The 25,615-nt window shown below is 42.2% G+C and overlaps 1 protein-coding gene across 9 annotated transcripts in view; it reads left to right on the forward strand.

Annotated features, from left to right (window-relative positions):
* ARMC2 (armadillo repeat containing 2) overlaps positions 1-25,615 on the forward strand; it is a 135,694-nt gene that overhangs the window by 41,199 nt on the left and 68,880 nt on the right. For all 9 annotated transcript variants that reach the window (XM_073336949.1, XM_073336955.1, XM_073336952.1 and 6 more), the window contains 3 exons: positions 370-446; positions 11,228-11,320; positions 21,312-21,487. In XM_073336949.1, the coding sequence (XP_073193050.1) occupies positions 370-446; positions 11,228-11,320; positions 21,312-21,487 (346 nt within the window). The remainder of the gene's footprint in view (positions 1-369; positions 447-11,227; positions 11,321-21,311; positions 21,488-25,615) is intronic.

Here is a 25,615-nt window from a genome sequence, read left to right on the forward strand (position 1 = left end):
ATTAGATGAGTCCAAATTTAGTTTGATAACAGTAAAAAATAGATCTGTGTGAAATGTGTTTCTTCAGCTTTCAGTGTTATGTCTACAAATAGAAACACATCAGTTTTTACATTCCATAATAGTGACATCTTGTGGCATAAATGTGTTATTGTTTTTGTAGTTTTCCTTCTTAAATGTCATGGAAAGTTTTCTATTTAAATATAATTGATTTGTATGAATGGTCAAAATAATAATTTAACTGGAAAGTGTAAAAATATATTGACTTATTAATTATAGTGTACAGTGTTCTTTTAGGTATTGCATTTGAGAAGGAAACATTTTGGTTATTGTACTTTAGTAGAATTTTTTTTGTGTGCTTATTTCTTTTAGTGACCAAATTAAAAATGGTGACAAGGCTTCATCAAATCCAAGCAGCAGTGGCTGGAATAAATCAGGAAGCAAAGCAGGTACAATATTCTGAAATCTCTTCTCAATTCATTTTTCTGGTCCTGTTTTTCTTTGCTTACAACACTTAATCATAGAATCATAGAATATCAGGGTTGGAAGGGACCTCAGGAGGTCATCTAGTCCAACCCCCTGCTCAAAACAGGACCAGTCCCCAACTAAATCAACCCAGCCAGGGCTTTGTCAAGCCTGACCTTACTTGCATTTGCAGATGGAAGTTCACACAAGCAGAAATCATTCAATTTCTATGTTTCCCTTTTTTCATTTCTTTATGCATCACTGGACAGTGCTTTTTAAAAAACGTTAAAATTTTTTGTAGATCCAGAAGAATAATATTTGAGATTTAATATATTTGACCTTTAGAGCCGTTAAATGTGATTTCCTGATGTTTCAGAAGTACTAATTTTCTTATATTTTGCCTTGAGAATTTGGACCACCAGTGTAAAGGGTATGAATACCTAGGGCAAAATGAGGCTATACCAGTTTACACCAGCTGAGGTTATGGCCCTCAACTTCTTTTCTGTGCATGTGAATTTTGTTGTAGTTGCGTATCAGATAGTCAATAAATAACGTTTCTCTTATAATATTTTTAACATGCAAGTTAAAAGTGCACAGTTACAAATGCTTGGTAAACGTACAGCAGCTGTTTTGCTGGTTTTTAAAGCTATATTTCTTTAAGTATGGGCTTGATCCTGGAAGATGCTGAGTGCCTCCTGTGAGGTGCACTTCACTTTACTTGCAGTGACTTTAGTTGAAGTTGTGGGTGCTTATGGTTTTACAGGAAGTGATCAGTAGTTTGTTGCTCATGTTTTACATGTACATAAGTGTCATAAATTTGTATATAGTACGGAAGAGGCCATATGTATTAGCAGAACTTTTTATTTTCAAATTTAGTTGATTAAGAACCCTATTAATAAAATAAAATAAAATGCTTCAGTTTTGTTAGGTCAGACACACATTTGGTCTTCAGCTATCTCCAGAATAAATTATGGGGTACCAATATCAACTCAGATTTACATTTCCCTCCTGATTTGTGTACAACAACAAAAAATCTCTCACTGAAATGTAGATATTTTCAAATATGACTTCAGCGATACACTTTTAACTATAACATTTTAGAGAGGAAATAGTGTATTTTAAGTTTAGTGTGCTTGTGGGCAGAGGGTATTCTGTAAAGAAGCTAAAAAGATTAATCAGGTACTGTGTCCCTCTCTAAAACTCAGTGTTGCTAAGGCTCTTGTATTTACATGCTAAAAACAGCAACCAATAAATGCAGACGATTTAATGTCATTTCTTTGTGACCAGAATGTGAAGCTGTGGTTAAGACCTATAAACCACTGAGACAGAAAACTTTTTTGCTGAACTTTTTGCTTGAGTATCGGTATCCCGTTGAATCATAATTTACACAGTTAGAAGATTAAGGACTATCACTAACGTACTAAAACTATTAATTTTCACCAACACTTCAAAAAAAAATCTTCCAAGACTGAGAAATACAAAGCCTTATTGTTTTTTATATTGTTGTCTTTTTGAATAATCACAACATTTTGTGCTTCTAATTTTTGTTGTTTGAATTAATATTGCATGTTAAAGGCTACTTATGATTTTTTTTCAGGGAGGTTCAAAAGGTATTGTGGAAACATGTAGTATGAAAATACCTGATTTTAATTAAATTACTTTTGGTTTTTGGATTCCATGTTTTTTTGGTGTATGTGAGAGATTTAAGAGAGAGACTGCTCTATGCTCTGATGAAAACTGAATAACCTTTTAGATTTACAGCATATTTTAGTTTTTAGTGTGACCTTTTACCCTCACACTGCAAACATGCACACAAATAATCTTATTCATTGGGACTAATCAGGTGTATAAAGTTGCTACATACATTCTTGCAATATTGAGTTTTTTACATGAATTCAGGGATGGGGTGTCAGAATCATAAGGGCGGAGGAAAAGTAATTCATCTGCATCTAGACTGTGGCAGGAAGCAGCACTGTGAGCTTTTCTAATACTCCTATTTCACCTCTGTTCTCTTACATTGTTCAGAGCAGAGCTTCCCTTCATGGCAAATTCTGTGCAGTGTTTTATTAAATGAGCTACTAGTCATTTGGAACCTAAACAATACTATCAGCTCATTTCATTTGGGAATGAAAAAAGTCTGCAAAAGAAATAATCTTTTAAAAATCCTATCTGTTCAGTATATTTTACATGAAACAGCAGCCATTTTACATAAGCCCTAGAAATAGATATTATAAATTTTTACAATGGGCACATTGAATAGTGAAAATTAAGCTACAGAATTTTGATTTTTAAAAGTGAAACCATTTAAAATGGTCAGTTATGAATCTTAATCCTCCTTGTTTCACCCAACCAAATGCTCTCAGCACAGACGCACAGATTTAAGGCTTGAGACACTGATCACAGGAAGAAAGCCTCTTAACTCTTACGTTATTATTATATTGTATATTCTGTTCTTGTAAAATAATTACTACACTAAGATTTATACAATGAATGAACTGTGCAGATTCTTACATTAGTTTGCACATGCTGTCAGGAGACACAGTTTCTGATCAGGTAAGGAGTCTGTCAAGTAAAATTATACGTGCTCTGGAGTTTCCAGTGTCACCATAGGCACGTTGGTCCCAGAATATTAGAGAGAGAAAGTAGGTGAGGTAATATTTTTTTATTGTACCAACTTCCTTTGATGAAAGAGACAAGTTTTCAAGCTACACAGAACGCTTCCTCAGGTCTGGGAAGGATACTCAGAGTGTCACAGCTAAATACATGCTGGAACAGATTGTTTAGCATAAGTAGTTAACACACATTTACAGATCCAGAAACCACCCCAAACACACTAAAAAAAATCTGTTATTTACAGCCAGGCCTTCAGATATCACAGAATAGGCTTCAGGAAGAAAGTCCATGATGCACACTTAAAACTGCCTTCAAACAAGGACACCCCGCCTGAGGGGAGTAGATTGCATCATGGAACGGACCATCCAAATACCCTGAGAGAGCATACTTCAATACAGGGGAAAAAACCTCTTTGGCGCCATACCGATAGTTGTCACCCACTACACCACACTGGAATCCCCTATGGGGTATCACTAAACAGTTACAACCCACACTTTAGGGTGACCACATCCTAAAAGGAATCTTTCCTGAACCCTCTCTTCTGATCCTGCTATAACAGATATTATACCTGCAGTCATATCTCCACTGCTACAATAATCAATACTCTCCCAATACACTTTTCAAGATCCATGAGTCTTACACATGCCTATAACAAGGCATGATATACCTCATCTAGTGTGCTAAATGCCCCAATGAGAGCTTTATGGGTGAAACCAGACATTCACTATGCTCTCAAATGAACTCTGACAGAAAAATGATAAAAGACAAAAATACCCTATCATCCATGGGTGAATGCTTTTCATAAAATGATCATAGAATCATAGAATATCAGGGTTGGAAGGGACCCCAGAAGGTCATCTAGTCCAACCCCCTGCTCAAAGCAGGACCAATTCCCAGTTAAATCATCCCAGCCAGGGCTTTGTCAAGCCTGACATTAAAAACCTCTAAGGAAGGAGATTCTACCACCTCCCTAGGTAACGCATTCCAGTGTTTCACCACCCTCTTAGTGAAAAAGTTTTTCCTAATATCCAATCTAAACCTCCCCCACTGCAACTTGAGACCATTACTCCTCATTCTGTCATCTGCTACCATTGAGAACAGTCTAGAGCCATCCTCTTTGGAACGCCCTTTCAGGTAGTTGAAAGCAGCTATCAAATCCCCCCTCATTCTTCTCTTCTGCAGTCTAAACAATCCCAGCTCCCTCAGCCTCTCCTCATAACTCATGTGTTCCAGTCCCCTAATCATTTTTGTTGCCCTTCGCTGGACTCTCTCCAATTTATCCACATCCTTCTTGAAGTGTGGGGCCCAAAACTGGACACAGTACTCCAGATGAGGCCTCACCAATGTCAAATAGAGGGGAACGATCATGTCCCTCGATCTGCTCGCTATGCCCCTACTTATACATCCCAAAATGCCATTGGCCTTCTTGGCAACAAGGGCACACTGCTGACTCATATCCAGCTTCTCGTCCACTGTCACCCCTAGGTCCTTTTCCGCAGAACTGCTGCCTAGCCATTCGGTCCCTAGTCTGTAGCTGTGCATTGGGTTCTTCCGTCCTAAGTGCAGGACCCTGCACTTATCCTTATTGAACCTCATCAGATTTCTTTTGGCCCAATCCTCCAATTTGTCTAGGTCCTTCTGTATCCTATCCCTCCCCTCCAGCGTATCTACCACTCCTCCCAGTTTAGTATCATCTGCAAATTTGCTGAGAGTGCAATCCACACCATCCTCCAGATCATTTATGAAGATATTGAACAAAACCGGCCCCAGGACCGACCCTTGGGGCACTCCACTCGATATCGGCTGCCAACTAGACATGGAGCCATTGATCACTACCCGTTGAGCCCGACAATCTAGCCAGCTTTCTATCCACCTTATAGTGCATTCATCCAGCCCATACTTCCTTAACTTGCTGACAAGAATACTGTGGGAGACCGTGTCAAAAGCTTTGCTAAAGTCAAGAAACAATACATCCACTGCTTTCCCTTCATCCACAGAACCAGTAATCTCCTCATAAAAGGCGATTAGATTAGTCAGGCATGACCTTCCCTTGGTGAATCCATGCTGGCTGTTCCTGATCACTTTCCTCTCATGCAAGTGCTTCAGGATTGATTCTTTGAGGACCTGCTCCATGATTTTTCCAGGGACTGAGGTGAGGCTGACTGGCCTGTAGTTCCCAGGATCCTCCTTCTTCCCTTTTTTAAAGATTGGCACTACATTAGCCTTTTTCCAGTCATCCGGAACTTCCCCGGTTCGCCACGAGTTTTCAAAGATAATGGCCAATGGCTCTGCAATCACAGCCGCCAATTCCTTCAGCACTCTCGGATGCAACTCGTCCGGCCCCATGGACTTGTGCACGTCCAGCTTTTCTAAATAGTCCCTAACCGCCTCTATCTCCACAGAGGGCTGGCCATCTCTTCCCCATGTTGTGATGCCCAGCGCAGCAGTCTGGGAGCTGACCTTGTTAGTGAAAACAGAGGCAAAAAAAGCATTGAGTACATTAGCTTTTTCCACATCCTCTGTCACTAGGTTGCCTCCCTCATTCAGTAAGGGGCCCACACATTCCTTGGCTTTCTTCTTGTTGCCAACATACCTGAAGAAACCCTTCTTGTTACTCTTGACATCTCTGGTTAGCTGCAGCTCCAGGTGCGATTTGGCCCTCCTGATAACATTCCTACATGCCCGAGCAATATTTTTATACTCTTCCCTGGTCATATGTCCAACCTTCCACTTCTTGTAAGCTTCTTTTTTATGTTTAAGATCCGCTAGGATTTCACCATTAAGCCAAGCTGGTCGCCTGCCATATTTACTATTCTTTCGACTCATTGGGATGGTTTGTCCCTGTAACCTCAACAGGGATTCCTTGAAATACAGCCAGCTCTCCTGGACTCCTTTCCCCTTCAAGTTAGTCCCCCAGGGGATCCTGGCCATCCGTTCCCTGAGGGAGTCGAAGTATGCTTTCCTGAAGTCCAGGGTCCGTATCCTGCTGCTTACCTTTCTTCCCTGCGTCACTCCATATCTGACCTCTCAGTTCTCATGCTCAAAGGAAACCTGCACAACGCTATCAAAAGATAGTCCTGGAAGCTTAAATTCCTAACTGCTAGACACTAAAAATCATGGTCTTTTTATAAAAACACTGGCATTATGGTTTACTACAACAATCTGTAAACCACTAGCCACCCGCCCCCTTTTTTGTCCTGTGACTTCAGGGGTGTTAACAGAGTAAATTGCTTTGAATGGTCCCTTCGAATGTGTTAACTCCTTATGTTAAACAGTCTGTTTCACCTTGTATTTAGCTGTGACACTGAGTACCTTTTCCAGACCTGAAAAAGAGCTCTGTGTAGCTTGAAAGCTTGTCTCTTTCACTAACAGAAGTTGGACCAATAACATATATTACCTCACCCATCTTATCTGTCTAATACTCTGGTATTTACAGATTGGATCACTTTATTCAACCAAGTAATGTCTGAACTTTGTTTTCCAGCTTTTTTTTTTTTTTTTTGAAAAAGTAAATCCTACAAGTTATCTTGAACTAGAAATTTATTGTAACTGTTTCTTTGGATTCCGTGATTAAAACATTGAGATAAAAAAAAGACTGATTTACAACAGAGTTTGAATAATTTTGGAATAAGAGAAACATGCCACAAGACTTAATAAATAGTGGCCCACATTTCCTGTTACATCCAGTCTCTGCTCTGCAGAGTGCAGGGAGACTGCAGGCTGGCTCTACAATAGCCCTAAGAGGCTGTCCATCAGGAGAGAATAGCCAGAGCACTTACTCATGATCCTCTCCTTGGTTTTCCTCTCCACCCCCTCTCATTCTCTGTGCAAGGGTGATAAGGGAGGAACTCTCTCTATGGACCTTATCCAGAGCCCACTGAAGTCAATAGAAAGGTTCCCACTGCCTTCAGCGGGCTTTGGAACAGCCACGGTACCAGCTAAGAACTTCCCCATGCTGGGGATGTTCTTTGCTCATGGGATATGACCAATCCAACCCTTTTTCAAAATGGAATCAAAGGAGGCCAGAAGATGTGGGACAATCTGATGGAGTCTAGACTGCAGGTTTCATGTCTGTAGAGAATTTGGTAGAACTCACTGCACCTTCATGGAGATCTTGTTTAGTTTTTGGTTGTCATTATGTACAATCTACTCTTTGTTTAAGTATGGTCCTCACTACCTTCTCAGTGTTGTTCTTCTCTGGCCAAGAGGCTTGGAACTTAGTGAGTTATGCTTCTGGTCAATTGATGCTGCTGTAAACCAATTTAGAGTTATTTTTTTCCAAAATTCCCCTAAGAAGCAAGTGCCCCAACTCCACACTGCACCTAATTCCTGTCAATTTGGGAAGTGAAAAAACTTAATTCAAGGTTCAGTTTTCAGTCACCTGTTCGATACCACTCCTCTGGGCTGTGGATAGTATTTTAAGGATATTTTATATTAATGGAGTAAAGGAGACAAAATATTATGTTTGAAAATTCTCAGATATTTGAGGTTCACCATTAGCTAAAATAATATACTACAGATCGTTCACCTTGAAACTAGCCAATAAAAAGGTCCAAGAAAATTTTCAGGAGCCTTAGCAATATGATTTTTTTTAATCCTCTCAAAATCCTCTTCTCTCTTTTAGTAGCCATCCTCTCTGAACCTTTTTCTGTTTCCTGTATAGCAAGCCAACTGCTGCCTTCAAGATGTCACCATTGGAGCTAGTAATAAGATTTTCAAAAGCACCTAAAGGATTTAGGAGCACAAATCCCATTGAAAATCAATGAGACTTGTGTTTCTAAATCCCTGAGGTACTTTTGAAAATCTCCACTTCAGTTTTGAGGTACTCCAGAGAGCAACTATGCCACCACCACCACCACCACCAAAGAAACACTCCATTTAGCTTAAGTCTCAGGGAGAGAAACATTTATATTGTGTGTTGTAATGCAGAATTATATCTTGATATCACAAACCTCACATTTAAGAACATAAGAATGGTCCATCCAGCCCAGTATCCTGTCTACCGACAGTCGCCAATGCCAGGTGCCCCAGAGGGCGTGAACCTAACCGGTAATGATCAAGTGATCTCTTTCCTGCCATCCATCTCCACCCTCTGAGAAACAGAGGCTAGGGACGCTATTCCTTACCCATCCTGGCTAATAGCCATTAATGGACTTAACCTCCATGAATTTATTTAGTTCTCTTTTAAACCCTGTTATAGTCCTAGCCTTCTCAACCTCCTCAGGCAAGGAGTTCCACAGGTTGACTGTGTGCTGTGTGAAGAAGAACTTCCTTTTATTTGTTTTAAACCTGCTGCCCATTAATTTCATTTGGTGGCCCCTAGTTCTTATATTATGGGAACAAGTAAATAACTTTTTTCCTTATTCACTTTCTCTACACCACTCATGATTTTATATACCTCTATCATATCCCCCCTTAGTCTCCTCTTTTCTAAGCTGAAAAGTCCTAGCCTCTTTAATCTCTCCATGTGGGACTTGTTCCAAACCCCTAATCATTTTAGTTACCCTTTTCTGAACCTTTTCTAATGCCAGTATATCCTCTTCGGGATGAGGGGACCACATCTGTATGCAGTATTCAAGTTGTGGGCGTACCATGGATTTATTTAAGGGCAATAAGATATTCTCTTGTCTTATTTTCTATCCCTTTTTTTAATGATTCCTAATATCCTGTTTGCTTTTTTGACTGCCGCTGCACACTGCGTGGACATTGTCAGAGGACTATCCACGATGACTCCAAGATTTCTTTCATGATTAGTTGTAGCTAAATTATCCCCCATCATATTGTATGTATAGTTGGGGTTATTTTTTCCAATGTGCATTACTTTACATTTATCCACATTAAATTTCGTTTGCCATTTTGTTGCCCAATCGCTTAGTTTTGTGAGATCTTTTTGAAGTTCTTCACAGTCTGCTTTGGAAGTCTCACGTGTTTTTTGGATATATACTGTTATAATGGAGGTTGGGTGAAACCTCAGTGAAGCCAGTGGGCATTACAGCTGCATTTCATTCAGGATAAATGTAAGAAGCAGTTAAGTTCATTTTTGGAGTAAGATAGCTGAAATGACAGGAGCCAGCACCCAAAATACAGGCCTCATTGTCAGGCCAGTTAGCAACAGAGCTGTAGGGCGGCAGGGGTGTCTTCCATCAGTGGCCAGTGCCAGATAATTGCCTTGTTCTGTTCATTCCCTCTCAATCATCAGGTGAGTCATCCCCTGTTGTCCAGTCCCAGCTTCTGCCAGTCAGAGGTTTTGGGACACCCAGAGTATGGGATTGCATCCCTGACCATAGTGGCTAATAGCCATTGATGGACCTATCCTCCATGAAAGTATCTAATTCTTTTTTGAACCCAGTTATACTTCTGGCCTTCGCAACATCCCCTAACAATGAGTTCCACAGGTTGTGTGCTGTGTGAAGAAGTACTTCCTTGTGTTTGTTTTAAATCTGCTGCCTATTAATTTCATGAGGTGACCCTAGGGTCTTGTGTTATGTGAAGGGGTAAATAACACTTTTTTCCATGCTATTCATGATTTTATAGACCTCAATCATATTCCGCCCCCAGCTGTCTCTTCTCCAAGCTGAACAGTCCCAGTCTTTTTCATCCATCTTTATATGGAAGCTGTTCATACCCCTAATCATTTTTGTTACGTTAGAATTGGAAAAGGTACAGAGAAAGGTATCTTTTTTTCAGAGAGGGTGACCAGAACTGTACATGGTATTCAAGGTGTGGGTATACCATGAATTTATGTAGTGGTATTATGACATATTATTTGCCACGTTCCTAACATTCTGTTAGGTTTTTTTGACTGATGCTGAATGTTCAGCAGATATTTTTAGAGAACTAGCTATGATGACTCTGAGATCTTTCTTGAGTTGTAATAGTTAATTTATATCCCATCATTTTGTATGTATGGTTGGGATTTTGTCTTCTAATGTGCATTGCCTTGCACTTATCAAAATTTAATTTTACCTGCCATTTTGTTGCCCGATCACCCATTTTTTTGACAATTTTTACAAGTTGCAAAACTCTCTCTACGTCACTAAAATCCAACTCACCAGTTTTTCCCAGTTATTCTGTACCTTCCTTATCTTTCTTTTGTATACTAGTAGTCCACGTACTAGTCTGTGGACTACTGTGGAAGGTACCTCCCCCGTTTGTACTGGGGCAGAACATTAATGTATTTTGCCTTTGACAGGTTTCTTATTTTCAAGTTCAAAGCTGACTTCAGCTTTGCAAAATACGGTGGTATTCTTGACATGGGTGAACAGAATTGTTGGGAGAGCATAATACATTCTATTAACATAACTTCCCACCACTTACAAATATATATAATGTATATTCTATTAATACCGTGCAATTAATACCTATTAATGTGGTGTATATAATGCCTAACATATATATATATATATATATAGGCTAACATTTGTAAATAATGATTGCCTCAAAGAATATACCTTATTCTCATACATTTTTTCTACTAATAGAAACAACCCATGACACAGCAAATATTGTCTAACTGCTTGAACCAAAAGGGATAGCACTACCACACTCTCTTGAGCATTCTGATCAGCTGGCTATAATTAACACTGTACAGATCATATGAAGGCATATTATTCCTAGTCCAGGTTTTTCTGCTAGATTTTGGATGGCGGGTGTAAAGAATGGGATTTCTGAGTTGAGGGGAATGGTCCTTCCTTCATTCGTACTTCAAACTTATATCCCTGTAATCAAAGACGACATCTGGCCACTATTATAATAATGCTATAATAAGTTATTTACCGCAATTTTGAAAATTGAGTTAATAAATTCATAGATTTTAAGGCCAGAAGGAACCATTATGATGATCCAGTTTGACTTATATAACACAGGCCATAGAATTTCACCAGTGCTGCTTTATGAAGGCTTGATCTTGATCCTCGGCTTCTGATTGAACAAGAGCATACCTTTTAGAAAGGCATCCAATCTGATTTCTGTTTGAAGGGTTTATTTTTGAGAGAGTTTAAATTTAAAAAATTGGGATTGGGGGACAAATCAGAAGTTAGCAAATTGCAACATTTTCAGTTAACCTGGTGCATAAAATACTTGTAAAAGTTTATTTGTGCTGCAGTTAAAACCTCCACCTAATATATGATTATGTTTTAAATGTATTTTGAAGGCTCAGAGAATGACTCAAGAGTAAATGAAACAGAAGAGGAAGAAAACTACTGGAATGTAAAGATTGTACCAATTATGTATGAATTAGAGAATGGTAGGTAATATTTTTTGGATATTTCAGTAATGGTGAATATACATTTTACAGAGCAAATTGAATATGGCGAGGAAGGCTTAATTTTGAATTTCCTCACTCATGACTTACATGTAAGGCAACCCATTTAAAGTTGCTTTTGTACAAAATTGTTGTTGTTTTCTTTCCTTAATGGAGTATATGAAGACACCCTTGTTATCTTTCACAGGCAGGTTAGAAGTCTGTGTAAAGTTAAAATGCCTTATTTTGTGCTGCATTGACCCCTGGGCAACCTTGTGTGTAAAATATTGCAAAATCAGAATATTGTTTTACACAAACTTTGCACATGTGTAAATAATTACATGTGTGCAAGGCAATGGAGGAAAGTGGCCCAAAATGCTTAATCATTTAGGACAGTGGTTCTCAATCTTTGTGGACCACTTGAAAATTGCTGAGGGTCTCAGAGGACCACTTAATGATCTTTCCAAATGTTGCTTGTACCGTTAGCTAACTATTGTAAAGCGTTTTGGATAAAAACACTAATATATATAAAAACTTTTTTTGTTCTACAGATAAAAGCACACAACTCCTATTTTAATATCTGTATTCTTACCTTTCTAATGTGATGGATGTGCCCTCTCCCCACCGCCACGGCAGCCCCCGAACTGGGTCTGGGAAGGAGGGTGGGGAGGGGTCTCTCCTCTGCCACAGCAGCCACAAAGCTGAGGCTGGGAAGGGGCTGCGATGTTAAAGCTTTAACGTTGGCAGCGTACGGGCTGGTACCGGCTTCTTACCCCTGCCTCTTTCTCTGGCCTGCACATCCCAAATTTCCCCCCACCCCCTCTTCTCACCCCACTGCCCCCTCCCACCTACCCCCTATTCTCCCACAAGGCCACCACCTCACCTTACATGTGCATCTTCAGGGTCCAGGCACCTAATTAGTGGAGCCACGCCTGCACCTCCACTAATTAGATGGGTGGCTCTTCATTCTCTCGTGTGTGGCTGCCAAGGTGCGCACCTTAGAGGGAACTATCCGCGGACCACCTGAATGGAGCTCACGGACCACTGGTGGTCTGCGGACCACAGTTTGAGAACCTCTGATTTAGGAGTAAAGGATACACTCTGCCTGTACCAGGAGTGGCAGAAGGTCCCTAAAAGTGTGTGTGTGTGTGTGGGGTGGGCTGTGTGTTCCTGAACTGTGGCTCCACCCCCCCACCCCCCGCTGTCCCTTCCCCTGAGACTCCGACACTGCACCACCCCTTCTCCCCGAGGCTCTGCCCCCCACAGCTCCTTCTCCCTAAGTCTCCACCCTCGCACTATCCTTTCCCCTGAGGCCCTGCTCCCCTGTCACCTCTTCCCCCCCCAAGATCCCGCCCTCTGTTTGCTCCTCTCCACCCCTTCTCCGTTGCTCTCTATTATGGCTGGTAAAAAGGGGGGGGGGCATTACTCCTGGCCCCACCTGTTCCGGTGCCCTTGGCCTATATGTCACTTTTATCAGCTGATTTAAGGAAGATCACTGAGCAGAAACTTGAAACTGCCACGTATTCCAGCTCTTAGTTTAAATTAAGATAGCCCAATGGAAGCCAGCTAGTTAGAGGGTTTGGAGAGTGGGATGGTGTTGAAAAAGGAGAAAAAGCTTCTCCAGAGCATAGAGTTGGAGTGGATCTTACACTTGCATATATTAGAACAAGAACATATTTTTAATTTTTTAATAGTCTGTTTTTTTCTTCTTTTTAAAAATCTGTCTTCAGTCCTTTCTCACCAACTGATAGGTGAATACAGTACTATGAAACACTCAGGGTAACAATTTTGCTGTTTCTTTAATGTTCTTGTTGACTAAAGTTAGAATAGTCATCCCCTCTTTTAGCTGCATGCTATACTTCCTTTATTTGGGCCTTCCCTGCACAGTTACAGTATTTATTTCTAAGCCAGTTCAGGAATCCATAATTTAAATGAGTGGATCTATTAGTAATGCAATATTTAGTGTTTGTATACAACCATATAGAGTAGAACCTCAGAGTTATGAACACCAGAGTTACGAACTGACCAGTCAACCACATACCTCATTCGGAACCGGAAGTATCCATTCAGGCAACAGCAGAGACAATGACAAAAAAGAGAAAAGGAAAAAAAAAAAAAAAGCAAATACAGTGCAGTACGGTGTTAAACATAAACGACTAAATAATAAAGGGAAAGCAACATCTTTCTTCTGCATAGTAAAGTTTCAAAGCTATATTAAGTCAGTGTTCATTTGTGAACTTTTGAAAGAACAGCCGTAACGTTTTGTTCAGAGTTACAAACAACCTCCATTCCTGAGGTGTTCATAACTCTGAGATTCTACTGTACTTCGAATTCTTTCAGCTAATCGCATATGAATTTACTTAAGTCATATGGTTGGTTCTGCATATTAGTATATTAATAAGAGAGACTTTTCCCCCTTTTTTAAAATACTCGTACAAAACTGACAATCTGAGCTTGAAAAAATTCTGGCCTTGATTGTTATCCAAGCTCTTACAATTATCATACTCCCTTCAGATGATTGTTATGAGACAAAAAAGTACTTCTCTATTCACTAAGAGCAAATTTAGCCATTTTGCAAATTTCAGTGTCAGGGGTGATGCACAACTGGACCGGTCCAGAGGAAGCAACACAAGGTATTTTGTTTCCCTCAGTTCCCCAACATGCAGATGGAGTGCAGCTGTTCATGAGTTTTAATTTCTTCTCTCAGTCGCATGCAACTCCTTCTCCATTGACGGGTGTAGAGATGGGGTTAGAATCGTGATCTTGCTTTCTCTTGTGTCATCTGGGGAATAGAAGTAGAATAGTCATTGCGCTTCATTGAATGCAGTGATTGCAATTTTGACTGAGCCTTCTAGAGAGTGCACAGCAGACTCACCAGTGCGGGGGGCAAAGAGGGCAATTGCCCAGGAGTCCTGGTGATCTAAAAGGGCCCGGGGGCTCCCGGCCACCGCTGCCGGCAGCACAGCGGAGCTAAGGCAGGCTTCTTGCCTGCCCTCACTCTGTGCTGCTCCCAGAAGTGGCTGTAATGGCCCTACGGCCACGGGGGAGGTGTGGGGTCTCCGCACACTGTCCAAGCGCCGACTCCATAGTTCCTGCTGTCCGGGAACTGCGGCCAATGGGAGCTGTGGGGGCGGTGCCTGTGGGCAGCAGAACACAGAGACCCCCCCCGAATCCCCCATCTAGGAGCCGCTTCCAGAGGGTGTGCCGGCTCTAGGCTTCTAGATCTACTCAATGGAGAGGGTAATTGGGAGAAATTTGTGTGTACACGCACGGTGTAGGTGATTGTGTGGGGCAGGAGGAGAGAGGAAATAACGAGGAGTGTGAGTAGGGAAGAAGTATGGGGGTGGGAAGAAGAGAGAAATTATGGGAGAGGTGTGCATAGTGGAATGTGGGGAGTAGTACCTGGGGGAAACTGACTAGTACCCTCTGGTCATTTTATGCTGCTTCTGATTTGGTTAAATCAGCCAGAATGTACTGCTGAATCTAGCCCCAAAAGTTAATTACATATTATATGTAATTTTAAAAGATCATTAGAAATATCACATTGTAACGTTATTCTGGGTTTCTTGTTTAGTGTTCATGTGTGAAATTTTAACCTTTTTTAAAAGGAAATTCCTGGATTAAAAACAATGAATAACTGGAGAAGGATTGAAGTACATATTGGTGATATAATCTTAAAAGAAATCCAAACATATTAAGGTATGGAAATGCACATTTAATGCACCTTTAACTCTAGAGGTGAGGTTACTAATTCAATAATGACTCCAGCCTGTGGTGACATCATGAGGGGGAGAAAATCTAATGTGCCTTTAAAAATCAATTACACTGAATCGGGGACTACAAATACTATTATACCCTAATCATCATCGTATGGGTACTTCATGACATTACTAGAAGGTGGATTTAAGGTTGTTTGGGTACATCATCTATGCATTTCCATATCTTAACATGGTTGGACTTCTTTCAAAAGAAGCCTTTGAAAGTTCTGGGTTTGTGATATTTGTTTTGGGGATAATTCATGTAATCTGTTTATACATTTAACAAATTGCTGATATGTACTCTCAATTTTATCTGTTTTTAAAATGTTTTTGCCTTGGAATTCACATCTGTGTGTGTGTGTGTGCATGCACAGATGCGCTCACGAGCCCCCCTCTCCACCACTCCTACAAGGAGTAGGTAATAAGTAATATATTTCATCAGTAGGTATAAGACTGTATATAGATTAGAAAGCTTATTTAGATTTGACATTTTCGCATCACATATATCATGACCTTGCTTTTTCTGATATGGACAAGTTAGTATACTAGCTGTAAATCTTTGCAGTGGAAAAAGTACTCTAGTTCTCCACCTGTGTGAAATGAATTGGTAGCTTCAGTCCAGTTCTCAGTGGACAGCTATCCACAGCGTAGATACCACTACCACAATTGGTCGTAATTGTCCCAAGAGAGATGCCAAAGAGACAAAAACTCTCATTTTAAGATTGCATATCACATCATTTAGAGGAATAATCCTTCCAGTTCAAGGTTGAAGCTTATTGATGAGACAGGATGGGGAAGCCTTCATTAACGATGCCGGAGCTGTACCTGTTTTGTGGATAAATAAAGCATTTTATTCTCTATTGCTGTCAATCTAGAACCTCTCATGAATGCTAAATTCACTCTAATAAAATACAGAAGTTAAGGTCCTAGTCTATATGGTTTGACTGTATTTTTAAAAGTTCTTGGAGTGATTGCTCATGTGTATTCCACAGTAGGTGTGCATGCTCGCCACGTGCACTGGTGCTGGAAGTTTTTCCCCTAGCAGTACCCATAGGAGAGCGCCCCTGGTGACCACTGGAGTGGCGTCTTCCCTCCCCACCGCCCCCAGTTCCTTCTTGCCGCCAGTGAAGGTGTGTCGGAACTGCTCTACTCCAGCTTTGCTATAGCTCGTCCTCAGAACTGCTTGTTTGTTCAGTGTTGGTACCTGTAGTTAGTTTAGTTTAGCTAGAACACCTGGGCCCGGGCATGCCCCATGCCCCGGGTTTTAAGTTGTGCGACACTTGTAGGCCATCTATGCCAGTGAGTGATCCGCACATGGACTGTCTGCGCTGTTGTGGGGGAACCCATCTCCGCAATCACTGCAAGATTTGCAAGTCGTTTAAGCTTCAGACCAAGAGAGAAAGGGACATTAGACTCCGGACTATCCTCATGGAGTCTGCGCTGACCGCCGCTCCAAGTCGGCACCTGGCACTGCGGTGTTGGTGTGTGGCGACCCGTCGGCGCCATGGACTAGTCGGCACTGCTCCCAGTTCAAAGTGCTGGTGGAGGGGGCTGCCAGGGCAACCCTGCAGGCAGCTTTGGATGTGGCAGACATGGCTGCGTGGTCCATGACCTCCGCTGTGCCCATGAGAAGGGTGTTGTGGGTGCTGCTTTCTGGGCTGTCCAGCGAGGCACAGACCTCCCTGCTGGACCTCCCGTTTGATGGCAAAGCTCCATTTGCGGAACAAACGGATACAAAGCTGCATGGCCTGAAAGACTCCCGCACGACTCTGCAGACTCTGGGTCTTTATGTTCTGGCTCCAGCTAAACCTAAGTTCGAGCCGCAGCAGACTCCTGCTTAGGCCACCCACTCAAAATAGGAGACTGCTTATAAGAAGTCGCAGGACTATAAGAGGTACCCACAGAGGCAGTCTTGGCCTGCCCCCCAGCCTGGGTCCTCGAAGGGTAAGTAGACAGGGAAAAGGCAGTTTTGATGGGATGCCTGGGGGTGCCCTGCCAGTTCTCATCAGGGATCTACCCTCAGTAAAACTTCCCTTCTCCAATCGGTTGTGTGCTTTCCTCCCGGAGTGGTCGTGGCTGACCTCGGACCGATGGGTCCTGAACACCATCTTCCAGGGATACAACCTCCAGTTTACTTCCTCCCTGCCCAAACCCCCTTGAGTTCAAAGGCAAGGGGGTACTACTCCCGCTATTTCCTTATCCCAAAGGCCAAAGGGGTCGCTCAGGTCCATCTTGGACCTGCGAGGCGTGAACCAGTACATGGTGAAGCTCCAGTTCTGCATGGTCTCCCTAGCCTTCATCATTCCCTCCCTGGATCCTGGGGACTGGTATGCTGCCCTCTATCTGCAGGATGCTTACTTCCACATTCATATATTCGAGGGGCACAGACACTTCGTCTGTTTCATAGTGGGGCAGGAACACTACCAATTTACGGTCCTCCCATTTGGCCTGTCCACTGCCCCCAGGGTATTCACGAAATGTATGTTGGTGGTGGCAGCCTACTTCAGACGCCGGGAGTGTCTAGATCTTCCCTTATCTGGACAACTGGTTGGTCAAGGGCAGCTCCCGGTCGCAGGTGCCGGATCACGTGGCACTCCTTCTGTCCACATGTACTACTTTGGGCCTGTTGGTAAACAACACCAAATCCATGTTGGGCCTGGTACAACGCATAGAGTTTATCGAGGCAGTCCTGGATGCCTCGTCGGCCAAAGCCTCCCTCCCACCGGACAGTGTCGATGAGCCCCTTCAGAGTCTCAAACCTGTCACCAGGTTTCCGGTGCAACAGCCAGAGCATGCCTCCAGCTCTTGGGTCACATGTCGGCGTGCATGTGTGTGGTCCATCACGCCAGACTCAGGATGAGGCCCCTCCCTTTCTGGTTGGCCTCAGAGTTCTCCAAGGCCAGGGACAGGACGGACGAAGTCCTCACAGTGCCTGAGCCAGTGATCACCTCCCTAAGGTGGTGGTCCTCTGCGAGAAATATGCTCCAAGGGATCCCATTCAGGGGCAGGGCCCCGTCGCTGGAACTGGTGTCCGACGCGTCAGACCTGGGATGGGAGGCTCATGTGGGGAACGTTCAGACCCAAGATCTGTGTTCGGCTCAGGATTTGACCCTCCACATAAATGTCAAGGAGCTCAGGGCAGTACGGCTGGCATGCATGACCAGGAGGGCCGGGTGGTCAGGGTCGTCACAGACAACACAGCCTTGATGTTCTACATCAACAGGCGAGGCAGGGCCAGATCCTCTGCCGCGAAGCCCTCAGGCTGTGGGACTTTTGTAGAGCCCACAACATCTGCCAGGCGCCTGGAACACGGAGGCGGATCCCTTGAGCAGGGACTTATCCTCTTAGCATGAGTAGTCTCTCCACCCAGAGGTGGTGCACAGATTTTTCCAAGTGTGGGGAACTCCTCAAGTGGACCTGTTCATGACTCGGCAGAACTGTTGCTGTCCCTGGTTCTGCTCTGGGGCGGGCTGGGACGGGGCACTATATCTGATGCCTTCCTCCTATCCTGGTCAAGCCAGTTTCTCTATGCCTTTCCCCTGTTCCCGCTGTTTGTCAGGGTCCTGGAAAAGTTAAAGACGAACAAGGCCCGGATCCTTCTGATTGCCCTGGCATGGCCCAGGCAGGATTGGTACGGGACCCTCACGGGCCTGGTGGTTGCGCTGCCGTGACAGTTGCTGTCCCGCTCAGACCTGCTCTCCCAGGCCCAGGGCCGCCGCCTCCACCCCAGCCTAGTGGCACTCCACGGCGTGGCTGCTCAATGGTTAGGTAGGGAGGAAAGGACTTGCTCGGAAGGGGTTCAGCGTGTCCTCCACATGCCGATCCTACTTGGGGAAGTGGTCTCGGTTTTCCAGATGGGCAGATGAGTGGGGAGTTTCTCTGGTGGCTGCCCCGATCCAGTTTATTCTAGACTTACCTCCTTCACCTTAGAGCCCAAGGCCTGGCGCTCTCGTCAGTCAAGGTGCACCTGGCGGCCATATTGGCTTTCTATCTGCTAGTGCAGGGCCATACGGTATTCGCCCATACTATGGCTGGCTGATTCCTTAAGGGGTTGGATCCTCTCTTCCCGTATGTTAGGCCCCCAGTCCCACAGTGGGACCTAAACCTGGTGTTGGCCTGACTCACGGAGCCACCATTTGAGCTGCTAGCTACGTGCTCCTGGTCATACCTCTCGTGGAAGGTGGCCTTCCTGGTTGCGATCACGTCGGCTAGGCGGGTCTCAGAACTCAGGGCCCTGACCTCCAAGCCCCCGTACATGATGTTTCATAAAGATAATGTCTAGCTCTGACCACACCCTTTGTTTCTCCCGAAAGTGGTCTCCACCTATCACATGGGTCAGGACATTTTTCTTCCTGTCCTCTGCCCCAAGCCCCATGTGTCCAATGAGGAGCACTGCCTCCACATGCTGGATGTGAGACAGGCTCTGGCTTTCTACCTGGAGCAGACGAAGCCATTCAGGAAGTCCTTGCACCTGTTCATCGCCTCGGCTGAGTGCATGAAAGGTCGGCCAATCTCCTGTCAGCTGCTCTCTAACTGGATCATCTTGTGTATCCGTACCTGTTATGATGTGGCAGGACTCCCTCCCCCACTAGTTGTGAGTGCACGCTCGACTAGGGTACCGGCCTCGTCGGCTGCCTGTTTGGCCCATGTCCCCATTCAGGACATTTGTAGGGCTGCCACGTGGTCTTCAGTTCACACATTCACCTCGTATTACGCGATCGTCTCCCAGACCAGGGAGGACGCTGGGTTCGGCAGGGCCGTACTCCACCCCGAGAGTTTGTGAACTCCTACCTACCTCCAACAGATATAGTTTGGAATCATCTATTGTGGAATACACATGAGCAATCGCTCGAAGAAGAAAAGATAGTTACCTTTTCTGTAACTGCTGTTCTTCAAGATGTGTCGCTCCTGTCTGTTCACCATCCTGCACTCCTTCCCCTCTGTCGCAGTTGTCTGGCAAGAAGGAACTGAGGGTGGGGGGAGCCCAGCCCCCCTTATACTGTGCCAGGCAGGCGCCGCTCCAGGGGTCATGGGGGGCGCTCCTCCCACGGGTACTGCTAGGGGAAAAACTTCCGGCACCGGTGCACGTGGCGAGCACGCACACCTATTGTGGAATGGATATGAGCAACGCATCTCGAAGAACACAAGTTACAGAAAAGGTAACTGTCTTTTCTTTAGCAGTTGAAATAGAAAAAAAAGTACCTTTTATCCTTTCAAAAAATATTGTAAAACATCTACCCAGCCGGCCCATTTTCATAGGGCAATTTGGTAAGCCTCGGAAGTTAAGATGAGTTTTTCCTTCTAATTTGATACTGATTTTTATTTGTTTGAGCTAACTGCTTTTAACCACTTGCGTATTACTCTGCCTCTACTGAGGAATGCAACCTGTGAAATTACATGTGAATAATGGCAGTACTGTATTTCAAGTAAGCTTATGATATACTTTAAATACTAAATGGATATAACCTTAAGGGGAAAAAATCCAATATTTAAACAGAAAATTAATGTTTAGAAGATAGACGTGAGTTATTTTCTCCTAATGTAGATTATATGTGAGTGATTGGGTTATGGTGAGGATAGAGATTTTCTGGTAGTTTCATGTGTGTTTTGTTTTTGTTGCGTTTCTAAATAATGTCAGGCACTCAGAATAGCAGATGGGATGCCTGTTTAAACATCCTTTTGCATTCATCTTGAACCTCTATGGTGTGTATAAGAGCTCTGAAAACTCATATATAAATCTATTTTTGAAACCCATACAACAGCAAGCATATGATTGTCTGTGGGTTGGATTTATAGACAGAATAACTTTCTTCAGCTGTCAGTTCCTTTTTGCCTGTAGCATTTGATGGAAATCCTTAATGAATTCTTCCAGCTTCACCACAAGTTAAGTGTTCCTAGTTGATATTTCGTCAATCTAGTTGTTAACAAATTAAAAAACGTTTCATTTGAGATTTATCCTCAAATGTCTTGATTTGTCTTGTTGCTGTAGCCTCTATGAATCACTTGGCTTAAAAAGAGCTATTGTTTTTAAAAGAGTAACATAAAAATGATTTGATGTATGAAAAATGCTTGTAAACTCTTGTATTAAAGTATCAGAACACTACAAAATTGATTGGGTACCTTATTTTGTGTAGTATTTTGCAAACATTTCTCTTTTTGGTGTTCTGTCTGTATCTGTTGATTGAATGGATGGCCTTGATAATTAACTTTATTTTCCTCTCCATCCTCACAAATAGAAGACAATATAGAAAACCTCTACCTTGCCTGCACCAGTCTCCATCAAGCCTTGGAAGAAGGAAACCTGTTTGGAAAGAGATTTAAAAGAAGAAGTGCGCTTCTGAAGATATTATATAAACTAGTTGACATTGGTTCAGACCCACTTGGCCTGAAACTGGCAAGAATGATTCTGGCTGTAAGTCTTTTCTTAAACTATTTAGTGATATGAAAGAGTGCAATGATTCACATATACTGTATGTATGATTGAAAACTTTTATCTAATTTAGTGTTCTATACTTTAAGGATGTATCTACTTTTGTGTGATTGAAGCTTGTGTAGACATATCTGAGCTAGCTTGAATCTAGCTAGCTTGGACATCACAGCAGTAAAGTAACAGCAGCATGGGCTTCAATATGAGCTAGCCAGCAGAGTAATTATCCAGGGTTTCATGTGGGTTTGTGCAGCCCGTGCTGTCTGAATGTCACTGCTCCAGTGCCTGAGTTAGCTTAGATATGTATATGTGAACTGGACTTGCACCCTGTGATTGCAGGATAGAGATCTGTAGTGTTTTGATCTGCTAAGAATCGGAAGACTAAACAGTTGAAATTAAGTTCAGTTTTATAATACCTTGTACTTAATAAAGCAACTTTATCTGAGGATATCAAAGCACCTTTTTTAAAGCTGGGTAAGTATAATTATCCCTATACAGGGAAAGTGAGGTTAAGTAACTTCCAGGCCAAATCAGAAAGTCAGCGACCGAGCTAGGAATAATACCCATCTATTCTGGTTCATTATTATTTTATTTTATTATTTATTATTTAATTGAATTATCATAGCATCTAGAGGCCTTAACTGAAATGGGGACCCCATTGTGCTAAGCCCAATATATGTACTTAATAAGAGATGATCTCTGCCCTGGAGAGCTTGCAATCTAAACAAATGAGACAAACAAGAGAAAGAGAATGGAAATATTATCATCCCCATTATACTGATAGGGAATGGAGAGGCGGAGATTGTGACTTGTCCAGGGTCACACAGAGAATCTGACAGAACTAGGCATTGATCCTTGGAATCCTAGGTTAGTGTCTTAAGCACAAGACTGTCCTTCAGCTCAATGTCCTGTGCTCTAATCACTCTGCCTTTCCAGTCTTTTTTTCATTTTGTTTTTGTTTACCTAGGACTCCAAACTTAATGAAAATTAGTGATTTCTACAACTTTACACCAAAACTGAGATTTTAGTCTAAACATAATAGAAAACTAAGTAAATGTTGAATTATTAGCACAACTCAAACTGGAGAACACTGTCATTGTTATGGTAAGACAATGATATTTGTGCTCCCATGTAGTTTCAGAAGGGACTTTGAAATTCTCTACTTCCTTGTCAGTGGTAATTTCATGAGTCCCTCTGATGATCCAAGCGTGAAACAGCATGTCACTGCTTATAGGACTATTACATTCCTGTTGTGTAATCTCTGCAAGGGCAGGGAAGCTTGAGCAGAATTGTGTTGTGATGGTGGGTAGGAAGCTTTTCAGAAAATGTCAAAATGAAGTAAAAGCGTCATTACCTTTGCTTTTGCAATAACCAGACAGAAGGGGCAACTTAGTACCAATTTATTTTTAGTAAATACATAAAAATAAAGTTAAATTACCTTACATCATAACTTTCCCAGTAAAAAAAACTTGATTAGTTGGTCACACCTTATAATTAATATAATTCAAAACCTTACATAACAAAAATAGTTTGCATAATGTGTTACTAAAATTAAGGAGAGTTTAGTAAATTCGCATCGCATCCTTTAATTCAGTGTTGTAACTGGGAACTTCAATTGTAACATGCCATGTTTTCTTTATTTATAAGCTAAATTTAGTTTCTTTAATGATTTGTGTTTATAGTAATAGAATTGTTTACATAAAATGTTGATAGCTAAAACTGTTGTTTTGGTTTAGTTTTGTCAACATCAGTAAAAAGAAAAGGAGTACTTGTGGCACCTTAGAGACTAACAAATTTATTTGAGCATAAGCTTTCGTGAGCTACAGCTCACTTCATCGGATGCATTCTGTGGAAAACACAGTGGGGAGATTTATATACATAGAGAACATGAAACAATGGGTGTTACCATACACACTGTAACGAGAGTGATCACTTAAGGTGAGCTGTTACGGTAACACCCATTGTTTCATGTTCTCTATGTATATAAATCTCCCCACTGTATTTTCCACTGAATGCATCCGATGAAGTGAGCTGTAGCTTATGCTCAAATAAATTTGTTAGTCTCTAAGGTGCCACAAGTACTCCTTTTCTTTTTGCGGATACAGACTAACACGGCTGCTACTCTGAAACCTGTCAACATCAATGTTACACATTAAAATCTCAGTCATAACTGTCAACTACAAAATCAGCCATCAGAATATTTCCTTCTAACTCTCTTAATCTGACAATGGTGGCTTTTCACAAAGTATGGGATTTGGGACGATATTTCACAAAAAATACAAAACTCAGTTCTAAGCCTGTGCTTTTAAATCTATCAGCTTAGCTTTTTAGCATGGTGTTTGTGGAGTGGAGGGGTGGTCTACCTTTTAGAAAGATGCTGTTTAGCACTTCTTGGTATAGTTTTTAGTGATTATATTTAGGGCTGTCAATCGCAGTTAACTGAGGTGATTAACTCAAATTAATCGCGATTAAAAAATTAATCACTCTGGTAAACAATATAATACCGATTGAAATTAATTAAATATTTTTGGTTTTCCTACATTTTCAAATACTGTATATTGATTTCTATTACAACGCAGAATACAAAGTTACAGTGCTCACTTTATTATATTATTTATGATTACAAATATTTGCACTGTAAAAATGATAAAAGAAATAGTATTTTTCAATTCATCTCATACAAGTACTGAAGTGCAATCTCTTTATCGTGAAAGTGTAACTTACAAATGTAGATTTTTTTTGTTTTGTTACATAACTGCACTCAAAAGCAAAACAATGTAACCCGTTGCTGGTAATAGCTCACCTTACCTGATCACTCTTGTTACAGTGGGTATGGTAACACCCATTGTTTCATTTTCTCTGTGTATATAAAATCTCCCCACTGTATTTTCCACTGCATGCATCCGATGAGGTGAGCTGTAGCTCACGAAAGCTTATGCTCAAATAAATTTTAGTCTCTCAGGTGCCACAAGTACTCCTTTTCTTTTTATTGATTTCAGTGTCCCACAAAACCTCTCCACCAAACCATTTGTTTCTGGGTGATATAAGGCAGTCCTTAACTGTTTAGCTCCACATAACTTCCATAATAATTCACTGGATAGCTGGGATGTGAAATTTGACCCATGATCTGATAAAATCTCCTTAGGGGAACCCACTGTGTTAAAAATAGTGAAAAGGGCTTTTGCCACAGAATCAGCCTCTTAGTTAGAACAACTGCTTCAGGGTAGCTAGTGCAAAATCCACTACCATCAAGACATATTTTTTTCCCCTTTGGGTAGGGAATGGCATAGCCCCCACAGTGTACATTGCTACCCTATAAAGTGCCTCTTGAATCACTAGCAAGTGATTGTAGAGGGACTTTTGGGGGTCTTGTAGGTTTCTTTCAACATAAGTCACAAGATCTGATATAGTCTCCTACATCATTCTGTATCCCTAAATTCTTATTTAACCTTCTTTTGCCCCCCAAGTGACCAGCAAAAGGACATTCATACACTAGCAACTATAACTCCCCATGATGCTGGGCAGGCACAACCAGTTGCTTGTAAGGTTTCCCAGGGCTTTTATCTTTCCCCATGGGAATTTCCTGTACAGTTACTCTTCCTCTTCAAAAAAAATCTTTCCCCATTTCCCATCACTGGGTTCCCCTCGAGTATCTATCCACAGATGCTTTCTAGTATGGGGTCTGCTTTCTGCTTGCCCACAAAACCCTGGTGGCTGACAACCTGAACAGCCTCCCCGCCCTCCCCCGGTTCTCTATGCCCTGGTCTACACTAGGACTTTAGGTCGAATTTAGCAACATTAAATCAATGTAAACCTGCACCCGTCCACACGATGAAGCCCTTTTTTGACTTAAAGGGCTCTTAAAATCGATTTCCTTACTCCACCCCTGACAAGTGGATTAGCGCTTAAATCGGCCTTGCCGGCTCGAATTTGGGGTACTGTGGACACAATTCGATGGTATTGGCCTCCGGGAGCTATCCCAGAGTGCTCCATTGTGACCACTCTGGACAGCACTCTCAACTCAGATGCACTGGCCAGGTAGACAGGAAAAGAACCGCGAACTTTTGAATCTCATTTCCTGTTTGGCCAGCGTGGCAAGCTGCAGGTGACCAT

The sequence above is a fragment of the Lepidochelys kempii genome, chromosome 3, assembly GCF_965140265.1.
Source record: "Lepidochelys kempii isolate rLepKem1 chromosome 3, rLepKem1.hap2, whole genome shotgun sequence".
Lineage (NCBI taxonomy): Eukaryota > Metazoa > Chordata > Testudines > Cheloniidae > Lepidochelys > Lepidochelys kempii.